Here is a 20670-nt window from a genome sequence, read left to right as displayed (position 1 = left end):
CAGCTAAATTACCGTAATCAATTGAAACAGCGAGTGCGCATCCATGGCTCTGATTATTTGGAGATCATCTATCTGCCTGATGTCTATGTAACAAGGAAAGGGGCGCATTGAATTACTGTTGAGTTTCACTGAGAAGTCCATGATCATTGGGCAAGGGAGTCTGGTCAGTGATAATAGGGCTCCTCGGTCGGGCGACGGAAGTATTTCACCAAACATTAGATAGCTGACTCTGCTCTGCCGAAAGGTGCTGTTTTGAAACTAAACCCACACTGTCCAGACGATCTGGTGCGCCGCGTTCTCCGTAATCTCCTTTTTTTTCACCTGACAAAGGAAAAAAAAAGAGGCGGACAAGCTGCAGGTCCAAGAGGATAAACTGAGCATGGAGGTCAGGTACAACCAAGAGCTGGAAGGGATGGGGCTGAAGAATGGACTAAAGAAGGGGAAAGATGACACGGACTCCCAGGGAAGCTTGTCCAAAAGCTTCCTCAAGGAGCAGCAGGGCTCCTTTTCCCCCTCTGGAACCGTGGACAGCTGCGAGAAGAACATGGGGAGCACGGGGGACCCGGACTACTGTCGGAGAATACTAGTCCGAGGTAAGGCTTGTGGTCTTTCTTTTGTTTTTTGGAGAACTTGCAGTGTCACACTCAGGAGATCATTCAGATGAATCTAAGGAATCAGTGTAAACTGTTGTTAGATTACAAACATTTTAGAAACATCAATATGAGAGTATCTTCAAGTACAAAGTTGAAAAATGAAGCCTTTGTAACATCAGACAGATACATACAGAGCAAAATGACAATTCATCTGCTTTATTTTTTTAATTAGGAAGCTTACACTTAACTTTAAACATAATAGAAAAATGAACCCTTAAACAAAAAATCAATTCTGATGATGGTTTGCTTCATTTTCATTTATGGAGCCTATTTAAAATAAAAAAGGGGGGAACTCTGGGATTTTTTTTCCAGTTTGAGTACAATTAGTGCACAATTACAGGAAGATAAAATGTAAGAGAACTAAATGACTCGTCATAAACTAGATAGCTAATTGTTATTAAAGAAATGGATCTTTATTTTTAGGCCATCCTGAAAGACCAGACTTTTTCTTTTGTCATTTTTGTCATTTTTTTGTGAAACAATTAGGAGCTAAATCTTTCTTCATATGTCACACTCACATAATGTTCACATTAAATGTGCTAATCTTAAATTATTAAAATTTAAGATTATCACATTTAAAACAATGTTTAATGTTCCTGGGTAAATTTAAATGTGAGCAAGGTCATGCATTTAAAGAGGAAACGTCTACAGGGTTTATACTGTATGTAATGCAACACAACTCATGGGTGATAAATATTAAAATGATAAATATCTAAACACAGAAAAAAGAAAAGATAGGAGTTTGTTTTTACAGATATTTAATGTCACCAAATCAAATGTGGAATTGTGTGTATGAGTGTCAGTTGCCCAGGGAGTAATTTACGTAATTTCCTTCATGCAGTGTTGGCCCAACACTGAGAGTGCCTGAAAACAAACTATAAATATAAGTTGACCAAAAACAGAGGATTAGTTGGACAAGATATAATGACACAGAGCAGCATCACCACCTAAAATGTCTGTAAAAGTTGGCTATGGAAATAACTTATTATAGTTTGTTTGTTAACAATTTAAATAATGGCAAATTAATTTCTTACAACATTGTTACTACTTTATTTAACATGATTTTAAATAATAGCTAATGTAACACTAGTATGAAATGTAGGAGAGATTGGGTTTATTTTAATATCATTTTGACAGCAACACCCATTGTTGTCATTTCTCTTTTGTGCTGGCGTAGGTATAGATTATATGAGTGAACTGAAATGGAACCACAACATATTTCTGTCATTATTTATTAAATATGTTTTTAAGCAATCTTCACTTCTTATACGCAGTCACAAACACGTTGTATATACACACACACACACACACACACACACACACATATATATATATACATTATTTGTTTTTTGGTTAATCGGATTTAATCTGGATTGATATATTCTGATTTAATAATTTTTAAACACAGGCTGTTGTAAACTCATAGATGTAATACATTATTCAAACAAACAGCATTTGTCTCTAAGTATATCATGTTGCACTTTAAAATGCAAAAAAAAAAGGTAAAATCAATTAAGTCTTTGTACTGCCACTGCTGTGCCACCAATAATAATGATAATTATTATTATTATTATTACAACATCACTAATAATAATTCTAGTATGTAAAACCAGCCTACACCTTGGAATATATTGCATTTATTTGTTGTAATTGTTACTCACTGTTAGTCTATCTTTGCCTCAGTGTTGTTAATTTAAAGTGCTCACTGTTTCAGATGCTAAAGGCTCTATCCGAGAGATAATCCTGCCAAAGGGTCTGGATTTGGACCGGCCCAAGAGAACCCGCACCTCCTTCACAGCAGAGCAACTCTACCGGCTAGAGATGGAGTTTCAGAGGTGCCAGTATGTGGTCGGGAGGGAACGGACAGAACTGGCCCGCCAGCTGAATCTGTCTGAAACTCAGGTCTGTATGCATTGTACTTGTATCTACTACATTTCAAAATTAGGATTTCTTTCTGTCCAAACTGGAAAATCTTCTGTGCCAAAGACCTAATGGCTGTTTTTATTTTTAACAGAAATAGCAATAATGGGATTTCAAAGCCATTTCCTTTATGTGTCTATGTTTTTACACTATTGTCTGTTTTGACTGAAGATAATCATGTTATGATCTATTAGGACCACTTGCTTTTTCACAGAAGAAGGTGAATTTACCCATATAATCAAATGCATTTCATTTCATTTGCTAGCCCTGACACAAATAAATAATTAAGTCTGTTTCAGACAAAGCAGTTTATTTATTTTAAAGGTGCAACCATTTTTTCTCACATACATAATTACAGTCTCTGTAGAAATTTTGTGTTTTACAACTGGTCATTATTAAAAACATAGGCCTGTTTGGCACCAATTGTCATTAAAAACTTGCAGCTGTTGTTGAGTGTTTGTATTCTCAGACCTGTCAGTTAATTTGGGAGTACTCACAGCTGAAATAGTGACCCACTGGTTTACATTCGGTCATGGATTGTACCTTTAGGGATTTACCACAGAAATATTTCTCATTGCGTGCATCCCTTTAGATGTAGATGTAAATGCATCAACTGGCCGTTTTGATAAATCTGAGGTTGTGTTGAAATAGCTCACAGAGTGTACGACTGCTAAAATCAAAGCTGCCATGAGAAAAGGCGTAGACGTCCCCCTCATGTCATATGTGTGGGGTCAGCGGTGGGTCATGCAGTGTCCGCTGTGGGGGAACTGCATTTACACTCTGTCTTTGACACCAGATTCCAGAGCGAGTCACCCAGCCACCCTGTGTGAGTTGGACCTGCAGGGACTCCTGGCTGTGTGCTTCAAACTTTTGGTCTATTTTCAGCTGGAGTTTCATTCATCTATTTATTTATTTCTGAAAATGTGCAAAACGGCTAACGGCGCCTTGGGCTTGGTCTCTGGCGTTAATGTGTTGTGGCTTTCAATGCAGCTCTCGCAGACCTCACCTCAAGGTCAACATTTTCTCACAAAATGACACGACTGACAGCTTGAATCTGTTTGTTCAACAAGGTCATTGTTACTTTTATTAGCAGCTGTGTAAATTTAAGTCGCTTATTTGCTTTAACTTTTTACATTTGAAATGTTTTCATATCTCTTATTCATTTGATAACACAATAGCCGCATTTCTTTTTTCACATAAATTCAAAACAAGTTAATTAAGTGTATGAAATGTTATTTTGCTCACATAAAGGTAATATAGAAAACAACCTTTGCTCCCTATTGAGGCGGGACAAAGCTACAGGATTTCCTTCCAGTGTCTGCTTCTTGTCCTGATGAAATGCCTTTTAATGGCTACATGGTGAAATTAACATTTTGTTCCCTGGCACTCACGGGTTGTTACATTAAGGCCATTTGCTGCGTGCTCACCGAATCGTCTTTGTTTGAGCTACCAGCTTCACCTTGTTGTTTTCTCTGCACTGAAAATGTAACCCCTAAAATGAACAAAATATTACTTGTGAGCAGCCTTTATGTCACAGGCAGAAAATATTGGATTGAGCAGCAGGGCTTCTTCTCTGGGCATGAAATGGTTAACAGCTGGAGAAGAGTTAAACCACCTACTGTAGTGAAGGAACAATATTCAGATGTGATTGGACTAGCAGTACGACTGAGCTGCAGGCTTGCTGATGATTGGTACGTGTACATTTTGTTCAGGTGTGAGTACAGGAGACTTGCAGGTACAGTTCATAGAAAGCTCTGTATTTGTTTCCGTTTTGACATTAACTCAATTAAGAAGATAATGTGAAACTGAACTATGGGTATGACAGAACAACTAAATGGATCTGCTGAGCCAGATGAATGACTTGTTTGAGTGTGCTAAATTACAAGGTTTGTGCTCTTGCCACAGTTTAAAAAAATAATATCACTAAGAGTGTATTCTTTTTCATTTTTAGCACCCTTGAGAGTGCACTGATCGAGGGGTTTTCTCTTTATCTGGACACTCCATTTGCTACATACTGTAGAAGTTTCCCACAAAATCTCAGAACTATCAGAAACACTTCTCAGACAAATGAAGTGGCCGAACCTTTTGGTTGCGGCATAATATCTTTCATTCAGATAAAGCTTTGAATATGTTTACATTTTCAGAAACTACAAGAGTAACCAATCAGATGTTTTCATTTTCTGAGATGTAATTATGGCAGGCTTCTGTAGCTCTTAAAGAGGCAAGCTTAAAAATTTAGGATTCCTAATTTCTATTGACTCGTCTATGTAATTCTGTGAGGCTAAATCTACCTTTTCAGTGCCAGCAAATCCGATGGTGATAATTAAAAGACGGTGCAGGTCATTGAAGTCACACTTAATGGTGGCCATGTTGAATTTAGAGGTGAAGAGAATGAAAATTTGCAGGAACAGCAGAGTAAACCGTGTGTCATTTATCTTGGAATATCTGTTGTATACTAACAAAAATAGGGCTGCAACTTCCAGTTATTTTCTTGATCAATCAATATGTCAGGAAATAGTGTGAAAATGTTGAACTATCCCAGGTTCCCAGAGCAGAGATGTTGGCTGTTGTCCCGTCTGCCAGGATATTCATTTCAAAATGATGCGAAGCAGAGAAAAGCTGACTCATGCAAACAGGATTTGTTCTGATAATGGACTCACACACTCAAACAATTATCAGAATTATAGGTGATTAATTCACTCGACTAATATTTTCAGCTTTGAATAAATAACATCATACCACATTTTTTGCGACATAAGCAGCAACAACCAATAAGCAATAAAACCAATAAACAATTAAAATATTGTGTGGTTCCTGTGTGAACCTTTCGCAGTGTAACAGAAAAAGTTAACATATGATTCCACATGAAAAGCCGTCTGTGAGTTTTGATGGAATTACCCTCCCTCACTGCAGCTTTTTATCAATCACAGTGGATCAATCATCACCTGGTGGACAACTTGTGTGTGTGTGTGTGTGTGTGTGTGTGTGTGTGTGTGTGTGTGTGTACATATATAGCTGCTGTGCATTAGTGTGATCAGAAAGTGCACGTAGTGATGGGCGGGGGATGGACAGACACTTTGCTACTTTTGATTCGAGAACAAAAGCGTTGGGTAGAAGCAGCTTTATCTGTCGTACTGTATATCTCATGGTGCAATTATCTCCAAGTGCTGAGATTACCAGATTACTATCAGCTTTTTTGCAGCAAGTGTCAGTGAATGGGAATAGGAACTGTTTTTCTCAAAGTAATGTTGTTTTGAGTATTTAGATTCATATATTCTACCCCATACAGGGGTATTTAGTGCATGTCTCTAAAGGCTCTTTTTTCGTTTGTGTTCCTCTCCAGGTGAAGGTCTGGTTCCAGAACCGGCGCACTAAGCAGAAGAAGGATCAGGGGAAGGACTCTGAGCTGCGCTCAGTGGTTTCAGAAACAGCAGCAACCTGCAGTGTCCTCAGACTGCTGGAGCAGGGTCGGCTGCTGACGCCTCCAGGCCTGCCGGGCCTCCTGCCTCACTGTGGCAGCGGCACGCTGGGCTCAGCCCTTCGCCCTCCCTCCATGGCCATGGCTGGCAACGGCAGCAGTGGCGGCGGCAGCACCGGCGGCAGCAGCACCGGCGCGGCGGGCAGCAGCCCTCCTCTACCTGCTGTCACCAGCTCAGGAACAGTTGCTGGCCTGCAGAGCTCGCCGGCGGCTCACAGCCTCTTCAGCTTTCCCATGCCCTCCTTACTCAGTGGCGTAGCCACCCGCATTTCCTCCAACCCCCTGTCCATGGCAGGCTCGCTCGCTGGCAACCTGCAGGAACTTTCCGCCCGCTACCTGAGCTCCTCTGCTTTTGAGCCTTACTCGCGGACCAATGGCAAAGAATCCATGGACAAGAAAATTCTGGAATGATGCTTTGTTTTTGCATAGACAGATCCCTGTTTCCCCCGGACACGTTTTGGCTTTTGCTGTCTTTGTTTTGTTTCGCTCATTCTGTTTCATCTGTCTGTGTCATGTTCTGTAGCAGTTCATGTATTCCAGTTGCACATCTGGCGCCTTGTACCAGGAAGAAGAGAAAGACCTACACAAGCTCATCTAACAAAGACAGGGTGGCAGTTGAAAGATTTTGCACAAAATGTCCATACAGGACTTTGTTACAGAGATTTAGAGATACACATTCTGAGGAGATTGCTGATATCTTTCAGGTTTCTGTGAAACAAAAGTCCGACCTATTAATCCAAAATAACAATATACACAGGGGCCCGGGCCACACGGCTGCCATGTTGGCTGCTTCAGACAACAAAAGCTCTATGGCTGCAAGAGAAGTGGTACATAATGTACAGCCAGAAGTATAGGACTGTTGACAGAAAGTGTAAAGTGATGGTACCTTTCTAAATTGTGTTTCATTATTTGATTGTGTTGGGTAGATGCATGTCACTGCAGTGAGTAGATGTAGAGAAAGAAAGCGAGATGTCAAACACCTGAGCAGCAGTTTGTGAGCTCCAATCAGCAAATAAAAAAAAAAACAACTTCAAATGCAGGATTATGAATGAGCAAGCTAGGCCGATTTCTCAGCATAGCACTGGGGTGGAAGAAAAAAGCCTCTCTCTGAAGGTCACTGCAAGGCCAGCGTCAGCACTGAACCCCATGCATTTGACGTGTGAATGCAATTTGCTTATGCAGATGCCTTGCAAAAATTCAGCTTACAGGAAGGTCTTTGTATATCCGTCTGTATTAAGCTTGGACCAAACCAAAACATAATCCAGAGAAGGTGTTACATACAGAATGATTCAATTGTTCAGTGTTGTTTTCTCTATGGTTTGGTGGGGATTTTAACATTTTTCAGCAGAAGTCTTCACTTTGTGGCATTTTCGTCTTCGAGATGCAGAACCAGATTTTTTTTTTTTTTTTTTTTTTTGGTCTGTGATTTTAATACCACTGTGAGTTCTCAGAGTTTTGGTGTACAGTTTCTATTCCATGTTGGAGCTAAGCGCAGGAACGAGTTGCTGAAAGGGGGGAGTCCTGGAGAAAAGCTTTTCTGCCTTAGTAAGCCGCTTGCTTTGTTGAATACTACAAGGTAACAGGTTTTTCAGTCATTAAGACAATATAATAACCTTCTGAAATCCACAGCCTTCATAAAAGATGTAGGCAGACTGATGCATGTGGAAACTGAATGGAGTTATTGTAGTATAAAAGTACTGGAAATGAGAATTGTACCTTAAAATTGTTATTTTATTGTAAATTATTCACTTCTATAATTAATAGATTATTAGTATATCTGTAAAATAATGAATGAATGAATGTATTAGTGGGGTTGAGGAATCAATCAAAAGCTCTTTGGTGCTGTTGTTGTGAAATATCTTGAAATTTGTGAAATGTGTGGTACAAATGTGCATATATATTACGTATATGGCTACAGACAAAGACAAGTGTGTTTTTAATTTTCCTTTCATACATGTTGCTATGAATCAAGTTGTGATAAATTTCATGACTGTTATACCTCATACACCACGGCCTGATGTGTATGCTCCTGAAAGGGTTTTTTACTGCTCTGGTAACACGACTTAATTACCGCTATTCTTTGACTAGAGTGGAATGATACGTATAACTTCTGGTTAAAAGTCACAGTGATAATAGCAGCAGTACAAACTGGAATGAGAGAAAAGCAATAACAAAAAGCAGTTACAGTACGAGCAGACATGACACTGTGATCAAATACATTAGCACTATTCAATATTTTCATCATAAATTAATCTGCCAATTATTTTATTTAACGTCACAAAACAATGAAAAGTGTCCGTCCCAATCCATATTCAAATGTCTTGTTTTTTTCTGACCAACAGTCCAAATGAAATCCCAGAGGTGTTCATTTCACAAAGATCTAAAACAGAGAAAAGCAGTAAATCCTCACACAGGAGGAGCTGGAATAAGAACAACGGGCATTATCGCTTAAAAATAACCTATATGATGAATCCATATATCCAGTACCCAAATATGAATTCAAGGACTATTTGTATCACTTCTCGATTCAACTTTTGCCTAAATGGTATTGCAACTAGTTTGTGACTAGTGGAGAATAGATGTGTGACACAGGGAAAGTTAAAATTCCACTGGGAATTTCACTTTTTAAAAATATTAGATTTGTCGCCCAGATGCTTTACTCACTCAAATCACTCAGCTGTATTTGTCCAGACGACAGATGAGTGAGTTGACCAACACACTGACATGCTCATCCTCAGTTATTAGCGTGAGATCACAACAATAAGCGTTATAAGTGGCAGCGAGCCTTTTATTAACTTATTTTGCCCTGAGTTATGCTTCACAGGCAGGTTGCCCAAATCCTACCATTGGTACAGGTTGTTCTAGCCTGATGAGGGAGTGCCTTCATGTTCCATGTTTTTACAGAAAAAAAAACAACAGGTACTTTTTATTATTATTTATTATTTTATTCTAGTTAATTTTTCCCCCAAACTACACTACAATTGAACATCATTTAAAGCTAAGGAAGTACAGAACACTGCTCTTTTTAGTAGTAAGTACCAGGTCTCTGTCAGCTAAACCAAATGTGATTGTAAGTTACTGCATCACAGCGTTTTCCATCAAATTTCTTTCATTTTTCTTTTTTTCTTTTTTTTTGTTTGAAAAATCAAAATAGAATAGAACCAACTTCATCATAATGTGTAATTTAGTAGACTGATATACATTAATATACATACCCCCGAGATTACTTTTTATAATGGCAATGATACTCAGCATTTGCATATTTTTGATATTTTTCAGTTTGTTTTGTTTGTTTTGTTTTTTGGGGGGGGATGCTATACACACCTAATCTGTAGACTTCCTTGGACTGAGGTAAGTGGCTGTAACAGGACGATCCCTATTGAAGTGTGTAAAAGGTGCTGGGGGAGCCCGGTGTAGCTTCACTGGTTCCACCACCGAAAACACAACACCTCCCCAGGACCATGAAAAGGCCAGAGTCCTCTTTCAAACACATATAAAAGACACGGGAAGTGAAAATAACTGAAAAACAGAAAAAAACAAACTGAATCTAGTGGTAATTTAACAACTAATGGTCATAAATAAATGCCAACACTAGTCCTCATCAGTATTTGAGCATACAGTATGTACCAGAAGCGCTGGTGGAGTAGTGTACCTTAGTGAATTATGGTGAGTATCTGCTGGTGCCACTGGTGGATAAGCATTATTCTGAGGTGCTTCACATTCAATTTGTGCTACTTTACTTCAGTTCCATGACATTTTAGAGGCAAATATTGTGCTTTTTATCCATTACAGTCCAACAATCTGACAAGTACACTTAATTTGCAGATTAAGATTTTACATATAAAACAAATGATCATCTTAAAATACATGAAAGTTAAAAAGTAAAAAAAAAAAAGTATTGTTGTTAGTATTTAAATAGTTAAAATGCTCCACTGTGACCAGTACAGCTACAACCTTCAAATGCATGATGAGTAACGGGTACTTTTACTGTTAATACTTAAAGTATTGATTCAGTTAAACTAATTCAAGTATCATTTTGCTGATTATACTTCTGAATGTTTACAACAGTAAACGCTGTTGAAGGCCTTTTAGATGCACAATGTGGCCATGCTACTTTTGGTAGTAGAGGATCTAAGCACCACGAGCTGCTGCTGTGAACAAAACAACTGGACTTCAGAGCAGTATATGAACTTTGGGGAAAGAGAACATACTACTGCACACAGTGGTTTGCAAATATACAGACACAAGTTTAAGCTTGTTTGTAACAGTCAGACGATTTTGTTTTCAGCTCTGGGTTCAGTTCTGCCTCTTCTGCCAGACGAATCACAGCAGAAATGCAGGGACCGTCCAGTAACAGAGAAAACTGAGGCTCTTTTGTGAGCAGACCCAAAGAAACCAATCCTCCCCACTGTGTCTTGGGAATCTCCCCAGAGGAAAAAAAAAGGGTCACATTTACGCCTCCTGCCCCCTCTCCAGCCCCCACAGCCACCCCCACCCATTCTCTCCCTTCACCCTAAGTCCAATTAGAAGGAAGGTCGGGTTTTTTGTAAGTGAGGGGCTTTGGTGTGAGTGTGTGTATGTCTGTGTGTGTGTGGATGTGCAGGGCTGTCATAGCTGCAGACCACCAACACGTTTTCTCCCATCACATGGTCCGGTTTTTAAGCTCTTAGGAGGTGAAAGAAAGGCTACATCCTGTCTTGTTTTTAATATCTGTTTTTTTAGCCTTGTCCTTTTTGTGCCGAACAGCGGATCTGGGATTAATGTGCTAGCAAGTCTTACTGAAGAAGCGACCCTCTTCTTGCACACCGGTCCAGCAACTTTAAGCTCCATAGTGCTACAAATCTGCAGGATTCCCCTCTAGGCACCCCAGGCCTGTGAAAAACCTGCACAGCTTAGTCACTGTTTCCTCAAAGAATAATTAATCCCATTAAGTAATCAAAGGAGTGAGGGGAGCGGAAACCCCTCAAAAGCAAGGGTTCCACTCGTGTATTCAGCAAAACGCCTAGCATAAAGCATGCAACAACTGTAGTTCCAAATGTGTTAAAAAACTACAATATTTAATTACAATGACAGCACGCTTACCACTGTGTAGTATTGGCATGTCGTTAGCAGTGCAGTATAGCACGATATATTCATGTGGCTTTCACAGCAGGGAATGGGAATCGTGGAGCATTCTGGGGCGGCGACACCATCTTTGGAGGACAGTGTACCAGCTGTCATTATCTGTCACTGTCATTTGTCATCTGCCAGTCGTACATCAACAGAAATGCATAAAGCACACAAGATCCTGAGTGACTGTGATTCTACTGTAGGTAGCTTCTCACTGTGTAAGACATAACATTTTATAGACTACAGAAGTCATAAATGTCTGATTTTAACTACCTTCCTTGTATATCTGTAGCTATCTGAACATGACAAAATGTTAAAGCAGCAGTCACACACTTTCTTTGTCTGACCCCCTCTCACAGCACCTCAGTGTCATCTCGTTTTTTTGTTTGTTTGTTGGTCTATACAGTGGGTATGTCCAAAAGCGTAGTGTGAACCAAATCGTTTGTGAGGTGCATACTATTTTCGGCCCACTAGGCCAGTGAAAACATCCCACAATGCAATGTGGCACTGACAACAACAATGATGGTTGAAAACATCACAATAAACTAACTCTAACCATGACATTTCACACAAGCTTAACATTACATATTAAGTGTGAGATAAGGGATGACTGCAAATGCTGGGAGAGGTGAGGTTGCTTGGCATGGGATACCACAGTGACGCATCTCCAAGGAGGCTCTAGGAAAGCGCCGTGCACGTCACTTCCACCATGACCAGTACGTTTGAAAAGACACATACTACTATTAATTTACACAAAAGTGTATTAAACAATGGCACACATAGTGAGTGTGTAGTACACAGTATGGAAATTCGGACAGACCCTGTTTTAACAATGCTATCAATGGCTGCACAGAAGGAATACAAAATCCTACTACATAGTAAAACAAGACATAATATTATTTGCAGTGGAGCTAGAAAGCAGTGCACACAAGTCTGTTTGTTTGATTATTTCCTGATGGAACTCATCCCGTTTGAAGCAATGCGATCGTTTTAACAATGAATCAAAAGACTATGTGATTTTGCGATGATGACCCTAAAGAGAATTACCACCCGGCTCAGTTCTCCTCAGCTCTATGGAACGCTTCAGTCTCTTTGAGCTCGTTGTTTTGCTTTATGTCCCACAACTTTATTTTTCCGTTCAGTCTCACTGCTCTCATCAGCATCATTTCCAGCAGCAGCAGGCAGCTGTTTTCAATACAAAAGCTCAGATAAACCCACTGTGCACTACCTGCACAGCTGGGACAGAGTGGAGCATTTGGCAGCAACATAAGAGCCAGGGGTTGGTGGAGACCAAAACAGAGCTAGAAGGAAAATGAATATTGGACTGACATTCATCAGGTCAACACAAACACAACTAACCGTGCCTAGGACCAGGTTGTGGAAACAATCACTGTACGCTACCCCTCAAAAGGACAGGTTCACAATCCTTCATGTCTGTCTTGATTGAAATAGCTCTTACTTACTGCGATAATTCCTCTCGTTCAAGTACAACCTTCCTCCTGCAAAAACATATTCCCAAGTTATCTGAAGTGAATTCGGCAGTCTGAGTTAGACAAACTGAATTAGACAAAGTGGAAATTTTCTTACAAGTCAGTGATTTAATGAGCACTTAACAAGAGAAGAAATGAGAAAAGATCAACGAGTGATACAGATTGAGCCACCTCATGCTTCTTGCTAGAAGCTACACTGGTTAAGACGTTCAATAGGATGATGTGGTGGCAGACTTCGCCGTTACACCACCCTCTTAAACAAACAGCAGCCTACAGCGCCAAAAGGTAAGAAATGGGAACATATTCCTCCCCTAATCTTCTGACTAACATTTGTGCTGTGCAAAGAGCTAATAACCGCCTACAGCAGCCTGTGATGATTTGTACTGTGGTTAACCATTGTAGGCTATGTCAAAGTGGACTGACGCTATATCAGAAGCAGTGATCAGACGTGTTGGATTGAGGTTGAACATTAGCACTGGCTGTTTTACTGTGTATTTTTGGACCTGTGAACTGTCTGCCCCAGTGTGGCGGCATTTGGTTTTAATGGGGGGGCTGACAATCAGTCATTTTTGAAGACTTTTTAATGCAACAACAGACTCATATTGAATCGTATAATGTTGATTTATATGTTAAAACATTAACATGATGATGATTTACTGTATATTTTAATGATGACACATAAATTTGGTTCAGTCAATATGAATGAACTGTGACCTGATAGTGCAGCCTGTTTTTATGAGAATGGCAAAGGGAAGTTGTGTAGTCTCACTCAAATATTAAACCTTACAATTCACACACAGTCTGAGGTCTAAGTCAGTGATTAGACCTGAACAAAGTCACTAAAACAGTAATTCTCCACTCCACTGCTTAATTCTCCATTATGAGGGTTGGTAGGAGGGCAGCTAACAGATGTACAACTGCCATCCAGTTCTGAGGAAGCTGCTGGTGGTGAAAAGGCGCCTCTGGTCTCCAGGCGCTGTTTCCATTCATTATGATAAAGTTAGGTGTTTTTGTGACATGAGCAATGACAGCGATGTGCTGTGCTCCTCTCCCAAACTCTGTCTCTCTCTGTCAAAGAGTGACTTCACACGTGTTATTGATGACTGAAATCAGCATGGTTGGGCTGTGCACAAGTACTACAATAAGTTTACTTACTTTGGGCCAAATTTTCCTTTGTTTTGCTGTTTTGAACACCCCAACACACCGATGAGAAATTAGCATGTAATTCAATGCATTTCTTTATTTTCTGTGAAGTCTGAACGACTGACTAATGATAATTAGACTTCAACTCTCTGTCCGTGGTGCTGAAATATGTGCCAAAACAGATGCAATGAAAGGCATGTATTACATGGAAACATTAGGCATTATCATATTTTTCAAATCCCATCATCACTGGGTAGTGCTAAATCATGTCGAATTGCCATACCTTGGAAACTATGCACATGCAATGCTAATGCAATACTGTATGTCTGCTGGATCCTCAGTACATGTCTCTCACTTGTTGCTTCCCTGTTATCTTTTGAACATCCTGCAAGTCTTCATTCAGTGTAATTCTCCAGGAAAGGGGAATGTCTTTCAATTCCTTTGTATTCTGAGCACCTGGCCTTCATAATCAGACATTTGTGAGTTATTTAGCACAAGGTGAGCGGTGCTGTGCCGCGGTGCTGTTTGTCTTATTTGATGTGGTGTCATAACCTACTAGTTCAAGGTTTTCTGACAACCACATGTCACCATCCTGTTATAATGTACAACAGCTTTGTAGAGACCACTGCATTGTTTGTCCTCAAACAACACACTGGAAAGCCTCTTCCTTATTTGGAAAAATCCCTTGAACTCTTCACTTTAAGTGAAAAACACTTCTTCTTCTGGATGCCAGGTCACAAATGCAGTTCCAGACTGGAATCAGCTTCCTTTTAACAAACCTGTCCAGCACAAGCATCCCTTCAGTTTTGAAATTTTATCGAAAAAGAATTGGAAGAGGTCGCTGCATTATGTATAAATGTGACAAATGAGCGAAGGCTGCAGCATAGAAAGTACCTGCATGTGTTGCAGCCTGTTGTTTTTGCCCCACAGTGCTAAAACACAACACCAGTTAGTTGCTTGCACTCGTGGCTACATCATTACAGGAATGAATTCAAAATTTTGCACAATTCTGCAAAACTGTGTTCAGTTGCAATTTTTTTTTTTTAGCGTTTAATGTCACACTTTCAAAAATGACTTTGGCTTACACCATTGCATGGTGCAGGGCAGCTATTTGGAGTCCTGTTTGTGTCCACCTGAATTTAAGTCTCTCTTATCTTTGCGGTAGTCCCCACCAACCTCTGAGGGAAATATGGCTGTTTAGCTGCTTAATGCTCCACATTTCCAACTGTGTCAGTCCGCTGTTTGGTGCTGTTCAGGCAGTCTCCAGTATTCATTTCACCAAATACTGTAATGAAAAATATTTGTTGACAGACTTTTTTCACAACCTAAACAAGACCAAAACTAATTGATTATATGTATTGGTTAAAGATTTTGGTATCAGAAGTGTTCTGATTTCCGTTTGCAGTCATTTGTAGAATGAGTAGTATTGACTGACAGTCTGTGTGGAGAGCAAAAGAGGCAGAAGGCGTTAGCTGAAATGCAATCTCAGAACCCATATATATCCAAAATGTCAAAGGTGTATTGCTAGCTCTTCAAAGCGGAAATGGACAACCCTTGCTTGTCTTTGCAAGTGGTATCATTGTTACCGCTGATGTTGCAAAGACAAGCAGCTCGCTCTCCACTTTCCTCAGAGCCCAGCAACTAACAAAAACACACGACACGCTGCATTTACTTTCACATTTCCATGAAGAAAGATCAACATCACTTTGGAAATGAGAGACAGGATAGAGGCATGTTCACTGAAGAGGAGAAACTGTTATAATTTCACATGGAGTAATAACAGTTTGAATAACTGCAGCGTCAGGGTGGATTGGAAGAAAACATCATGTGAATTTATTCATTTGTGGAGTCTGTAATGGAGACATGAAAGCAGACAGAAATGGAGCCTGACTGGATCGCCAGTCAGTCTTTTTTTTCCCCACAGATCGTAGCTGGTGGAAGACAAAATTGCATAGCGGAAGTGCGGCTTATAGGGGACCGGTCTTTCTACAGCCACACTGTGCAATCAACCTTTATTTCATATTTATCGTAAACGCTACAAGCAAGTATAATGAAAGTTTAAGGACCTGTGCACCTGTGAAGGTTAAGCTGTGACTCATCTGGAACACAGCTTTTTTTTATCTCTCCGTTATGCAGTCACATGGTTCATGTAGCTCTGGATAGTTTCAGACAAATCTGCACTGTTCACCTGTTTGAATGGTTTAAAGCATTCAAACATTGAAGACAGACAGCAGCAGCAAACTTCAGTCAATATTAACACATAATGTCTATTGATGACTACCTACAATCAGTCAACAGCATTATACAGGTTTACTGCGTTTCATTTTGGAGGGGAAGGGGACTGCTCCCATAATGTAGAATACATTGGTGGTAACTAATCAAGCGCTGTAATTAAGAACAATTTCGAGGTACTTGTACTTTACTTGAGTCCACTTTCTTCTTCTTTCTTACACATTTCAGAGGCTAAACATCGTACTTTTTTACTCCAGTACATTAATATTAAATTACTTTGCAGCTTCAGATTAATGATACAAGTAAATTATGATGTAATGTTACAGACAAACTCCACAGCGATATATACAGGAAGAGAAAAAAGATCCACCTTTACCAGGATCAACATTAATGTATGTACTAATACATCAATAATCATTATTCAATAATCTACATTATTCTCAAACGGGCCACTCTGCATAATGAATCATTTTACTTTATAATGCTAATGCTTGCGTACTTTTACTTAACTAAAATTTCCATTCACAGAAACATGCACAAGTGAATCTATTTAATGCCAGCAACTGCTCAGTTTCAGCCAGAAAGAGGTTTTTCAGTGTTTTTCAAATAAACAAAGCAACCAACTGCACTGAACAAAACATTTAGAGGAGAGAAAGATGGTAGAAAGCAGGCCAGAAGGTAGAAAAGAAGACCTGGATACCTGACTGTGAGCGCTCAATAAACTTCACTGGAGGATCACTGCTCTAAAATCTCCAGACAGCATTATATTCAGAGGTGTTTCGGATAATCTGTCCCCATCATGTTTTTAAATGGGGAGAACAAAAAATTAGAATGAAATTAGAATATAACGTTCGGTCTGGTGCTTTGCATCTTTTCCATGTGCAGCAATTCTTTTGGCATAGTTTCAGTCAAAGTTGGCCTGCAAAGCCTTTGAGATATATTTGAGTGCTCCATTCATTGGCTGGTATGAAGTCAAATTTTCAGCATTGTTTCTGATTGGTTTGCTGGTTTGGTTGTTTGAATTTGCACCACCTTTCATCTCCAAATCAAATTAAGGTGCATTTCCCTAGGCAACCTGAGCCATCCCTGCATTCAGCCAACCACAGGCAGGCAGGTGGTCAGACAAGAATGCCAATGCCAATATTTTCCCTGTAAAGCTTGTTTTCCAGCGGTCAAAATTCTGTCAACATCGAAAGCCAAACCTGAGGAAACATCTACGGGTAGGTTCATGTAACCACAACCAGTCACAATAAGTAAAGTACCTTCCACCAAATCTTGTTATTTATGTGTTCAAGACGTAATTTAGCTCTGTATTTTGCATGGTGGCCATCCATTGGGCTACATCTTTATATTTAATCTTCATTTATAACAAATTAATTGCTAGCTACTGGAGCCAGCAGATGCCTTTTGCACCTCCATTTACGAAGCCTTAGATATTCAATCTTAGCTAACGTTAGTCCTCCTTGAATAGTGACCTGGTAGCCCATGTGACATCTAATAACGTTCACTAACTTAATTCAGATTCAATTGGTACTGTTGTGAGTTTTACGTTCCCAGGTTTAGACTGCCTGGTTTAAATATTTTAACAACTTTTCAGCACATGCACTTTGCACTTTGCATCACTTTAATGATGTAATTAAATAAGCTGCATTATTTCTTGCATTTTTAGCAGGGTAACTAGTAATCTTTAACCACCACATTTCAAAAGTAACCTTCCCAACACGGGAAATGTCACTGTGTTATCCGAAGTTTTAGCTTCTCCTCAAGCTGAACTCAGACAATAAAAAGGATTTTAGTGAACAAGTGAGTGAGTCCAGCTGTTGAATGAGTTGCTGCAGTGGAGAGAACAGGTAGGTGTGGTAATGCTACAGGTGAGCAGGAGCAACAGAGCAGTTCTGTTCAAACAGCCAGAGACTGAAAATGACTGCTTTTTACTGAGGAGGGTCAGTCTGTATCACTGCAGCACAGTCTTATGGACACTGTGTCAGGGAACAAGTAGACAGTGCCTTTTCCACTAGCCTCCCGATAGACGAGAATGACACCTGTAACTCATATAACATACTAAAAAAAAATGAAAAAACAATTTTACTGATAAAAACTAATAACTCGTACACTAAATCTAATAGACAAGGCAAAAACTAAATCAAAGTGAGGTGCTGCTATCAGCACTGGTACTTTTCACTGAAAACAGCTGCCAGCTCTTGCTGGAAAACGAGGTTCATGACAGCAGCGAGAATGAACCAAAACACTAAGCTGAAAGTCGCTAAAAAGCTCTGTAGAGGGGACGTGTATCTGGGAGACAGCTCTGTGTTTTCGCAACCTACGAGCAAATATTTTCACAATATTTATCATCAATTCAAACTCATTGTTCATATTAAAAATCTTGATTTGCGCAGTTTTAAAGTTGTGGAAAGATTGTGGACAGTTAAAAAATAAACGACCCTTACTTTCAGCTTTGAGACATAACAACACTTTACATGGACACATGTTGTGCTCTGTGGAACTACCCAATAAGTTTGTAGTTCCTTGACTGCAGGGGTACTGGGCTGAATGTAACATTTATACATCACAACACTGTGTGAGCCCTTTAACAACAACAGCAGCAGACATACGAAATGAATGCATGAATATTATGATACCTATTTGCCTTGATAGGTGGTTCTGAGGAGTTTGAGGGACATAATGCCCCTTTGAACTCATCATAAAAGACTCTGGGGAAAATATGTATTTCTAAAATGAGGGCACTGCTCCTGTAGGCAGAAACTCTTCACTTGCATTAATTTGCTATTTTTTGCATGCGGCCTGAAACGTTTGGATGAGCTCTCCAGGGGCTGCCGTCAGCCTCACCATGGCAGTGCTTACCACTTCAATCTCTAGTGCTTTTCCACCATCAGAGAGCTGTGCGTGTCTGTATGTGATGTGCGAGTGCCAGTGTTGTGGTTGTGCCGGGGGCACGGTTCAAAATCATCTTCAAACAGTCGCTTACAAGCTATTGTGCAGAACATGCTGCGTCAAATGAGAATGGATCAGAGTTTCAAAAATGAGAAAACAGGAAACTAAGAGATTTTAAGGGGAAAATGTGTGTAATCATGTCATTTTGCCTGTCACTCAACGGTTCACTCACCAGGACACTGTGTTGGTGAATGTGTGTGTGTGTTCATGTGTGTGATAGAGAGAGAGAGAGAGACAGACAGACAGACAGAGAGTACACCTATACATTAAATACAGCAAAAGTGTCTAGTTCTTCAAGTTACAAATCATTAAGCAGCTCAGTTAAATTTTCAGTATCTTATGAACAGTGTCACTACTCTAAATTCTCAAACAGGGGCTGGCCGTTTGTTTCCCTTAACTGCAAAGAGAACCAGGCCTTTATTTCTTGTTTCCCCTTTAGTGTTGGTATCTGGTAGGAGCAGGTTGGGTTATTGGCAGATATTAAGGATAGGGACCGATAACCAACCATGAATACATTCTCCCAAAAGGACTGTTCGCTTAGAATGCCAATGTTTAACCCGAGCACTGACCCTCACAACCAGCTGTCATCAGAGCACATTTACAGCAGTAAATATCTATCGTCCAACTACAACTACAACACAAGCAGCTATAACACAAGCAACTACTCCAGCAAGCATAAAGGCAGCAAGCAAGCATGCTCTTGTTTGCCTCTCTCCCCTGAGTTCTGGTGACTCTCGCTCAATGAGAAACCATAATTTGGATTCAAACTGAATCTTGCTACAGGTGTTCTGTTTTTTTTGGTCGCCTAGTTTTTACATGCAGGCGTCTGTTTGTTCCTCAGCGTGGTGAGGCATATTTTACCCCTCTATCCACACAATCAGACATTGTAACACAATGGCTAACAACCTGTCATGTCATCATCTCTTTTTAGTGTTAGTCATTAGTAACAGGATCGTACCCGAATGAAGGATTTTAGACATCTGGATCGTAAACAACCTAAGATAATGTTAGTTGTGCCGAGGCAAGTGGAGGCCACTGTCCTTTTTTTTGTTGTTGTTGTTGTGTACTAAGAAAGAAGCCATTTAACTAACTACAGTATATTTAGTGAACAAGTGAACATCAATGAACACTTGAAAAAAAAAGGATTTGGTTAGTGGTGCAAAAATGAACAAGCCAATTGCAACCAACAAAACATTGTATTATATAATATAGCCAGTGAAAGAGCAGGTTTTTCCTTGAATGGGCAATCTTCAAAGAAACTCACTCAACCTCCAACAAGGTAAGAAAGATGGCAGAAAGCAGGGGTTTTGTCAAGAAAACTCCCTAAAAACAAAAGTAACAACAGAAGCAATGCATTCTGCGTGTTGTGGCTCCATCACAGCTGAGATTTGTTACAATTTAGGTGGCAGTGACCACACTCAACCACACATCCCAGGGGAGCACACAGGGGACTCCTTGACAGGAGTCTGCAGGCATGCACATTCAGTAGCCACTTTATTAGGTACACCTGTACAATCTAACGTAATCCAGTACAGCAGTTCAGCCATAATTTCATCTTTTATGTTGCCTGTCATGTTCAGGACCATTTTTACGCTACCATAGAGATGTTAGTTCATTTATATGCTTTAGCATCAAGGTCATAGTTGGTGGTGGCATTGTATTGAACTGCATTATATTCAGAGGTATTTCTAAT

The 20670-nt window shown here is 39.8% G+C and overlaps 1 protein-coding gene across 1 annotated transcript; it reads left to right on the top strand.

The window, feature by feature from the left end:
* Positions 1 to 379: 379 nt before the first annotated feature.
* On the top strand, positions 380 to 6462 carry vax1 (ventral anterior homeobox 1). The gene is made up of 3 exons (XM_041948118.1): positions 380 to 593; positions 2368 to 2555; positions 5917 to 6462. The coding sequence occupies exons 1-3, from the start codon at positions 380 to 382 to the stop codon at positions 6460 to 6462; spliced, it is 948 nt and encodes a 315-aa protein (XP_041804052.1).
* Positions 6463 to 20670: the final 14208 nt, after the last annotated feature.

Source organism: Chelmon rostratus, chromosome 11, assembly GCF_017976325.1.
Source record: "Chelmon rostratus isolate fCheRos1 chromosome 11, fCheRos1.pri, whole genome shotgun sequence".
Taxonomy (NCBI): Eukaryota; Metazoa; Chordata; class Actinopteri; order Chaetodontiformes; family Chaetodontidae; genus Chelmon; species Chelmon rostratus.
This window is presented reverse-complemented; position numbering and strand designations above follow the sequence as displayed.

What these genes read in the sequence shown, in the direction of transcription:
- vax1 (XM_041948118.1), top strand. Translation starts at nt 380, where the DNA reads ATGGAGGTCAGGTACAACCAAGAGCTGGAAGGGATGGGGCTGAAGAAT. An exon ending in TCGGAGAATACTAGTCCGAG is followed by an intron (nt 594 to 2,367) that starts GTAAGGCTTGTG and finishes TCACTGTTTCAG; the next exon opens with ATGCTAAAGGCTCTATCCGA. An exon ending in TGAATCTGTCTGAAACTCAG is followed by an intron (nt 2,556 to 5,916) that starts GTCTGTATGCAT and finishes GTTCCTCTCCAG; the next exon opens with GTGAAGGTCTGGTTCCAGAA.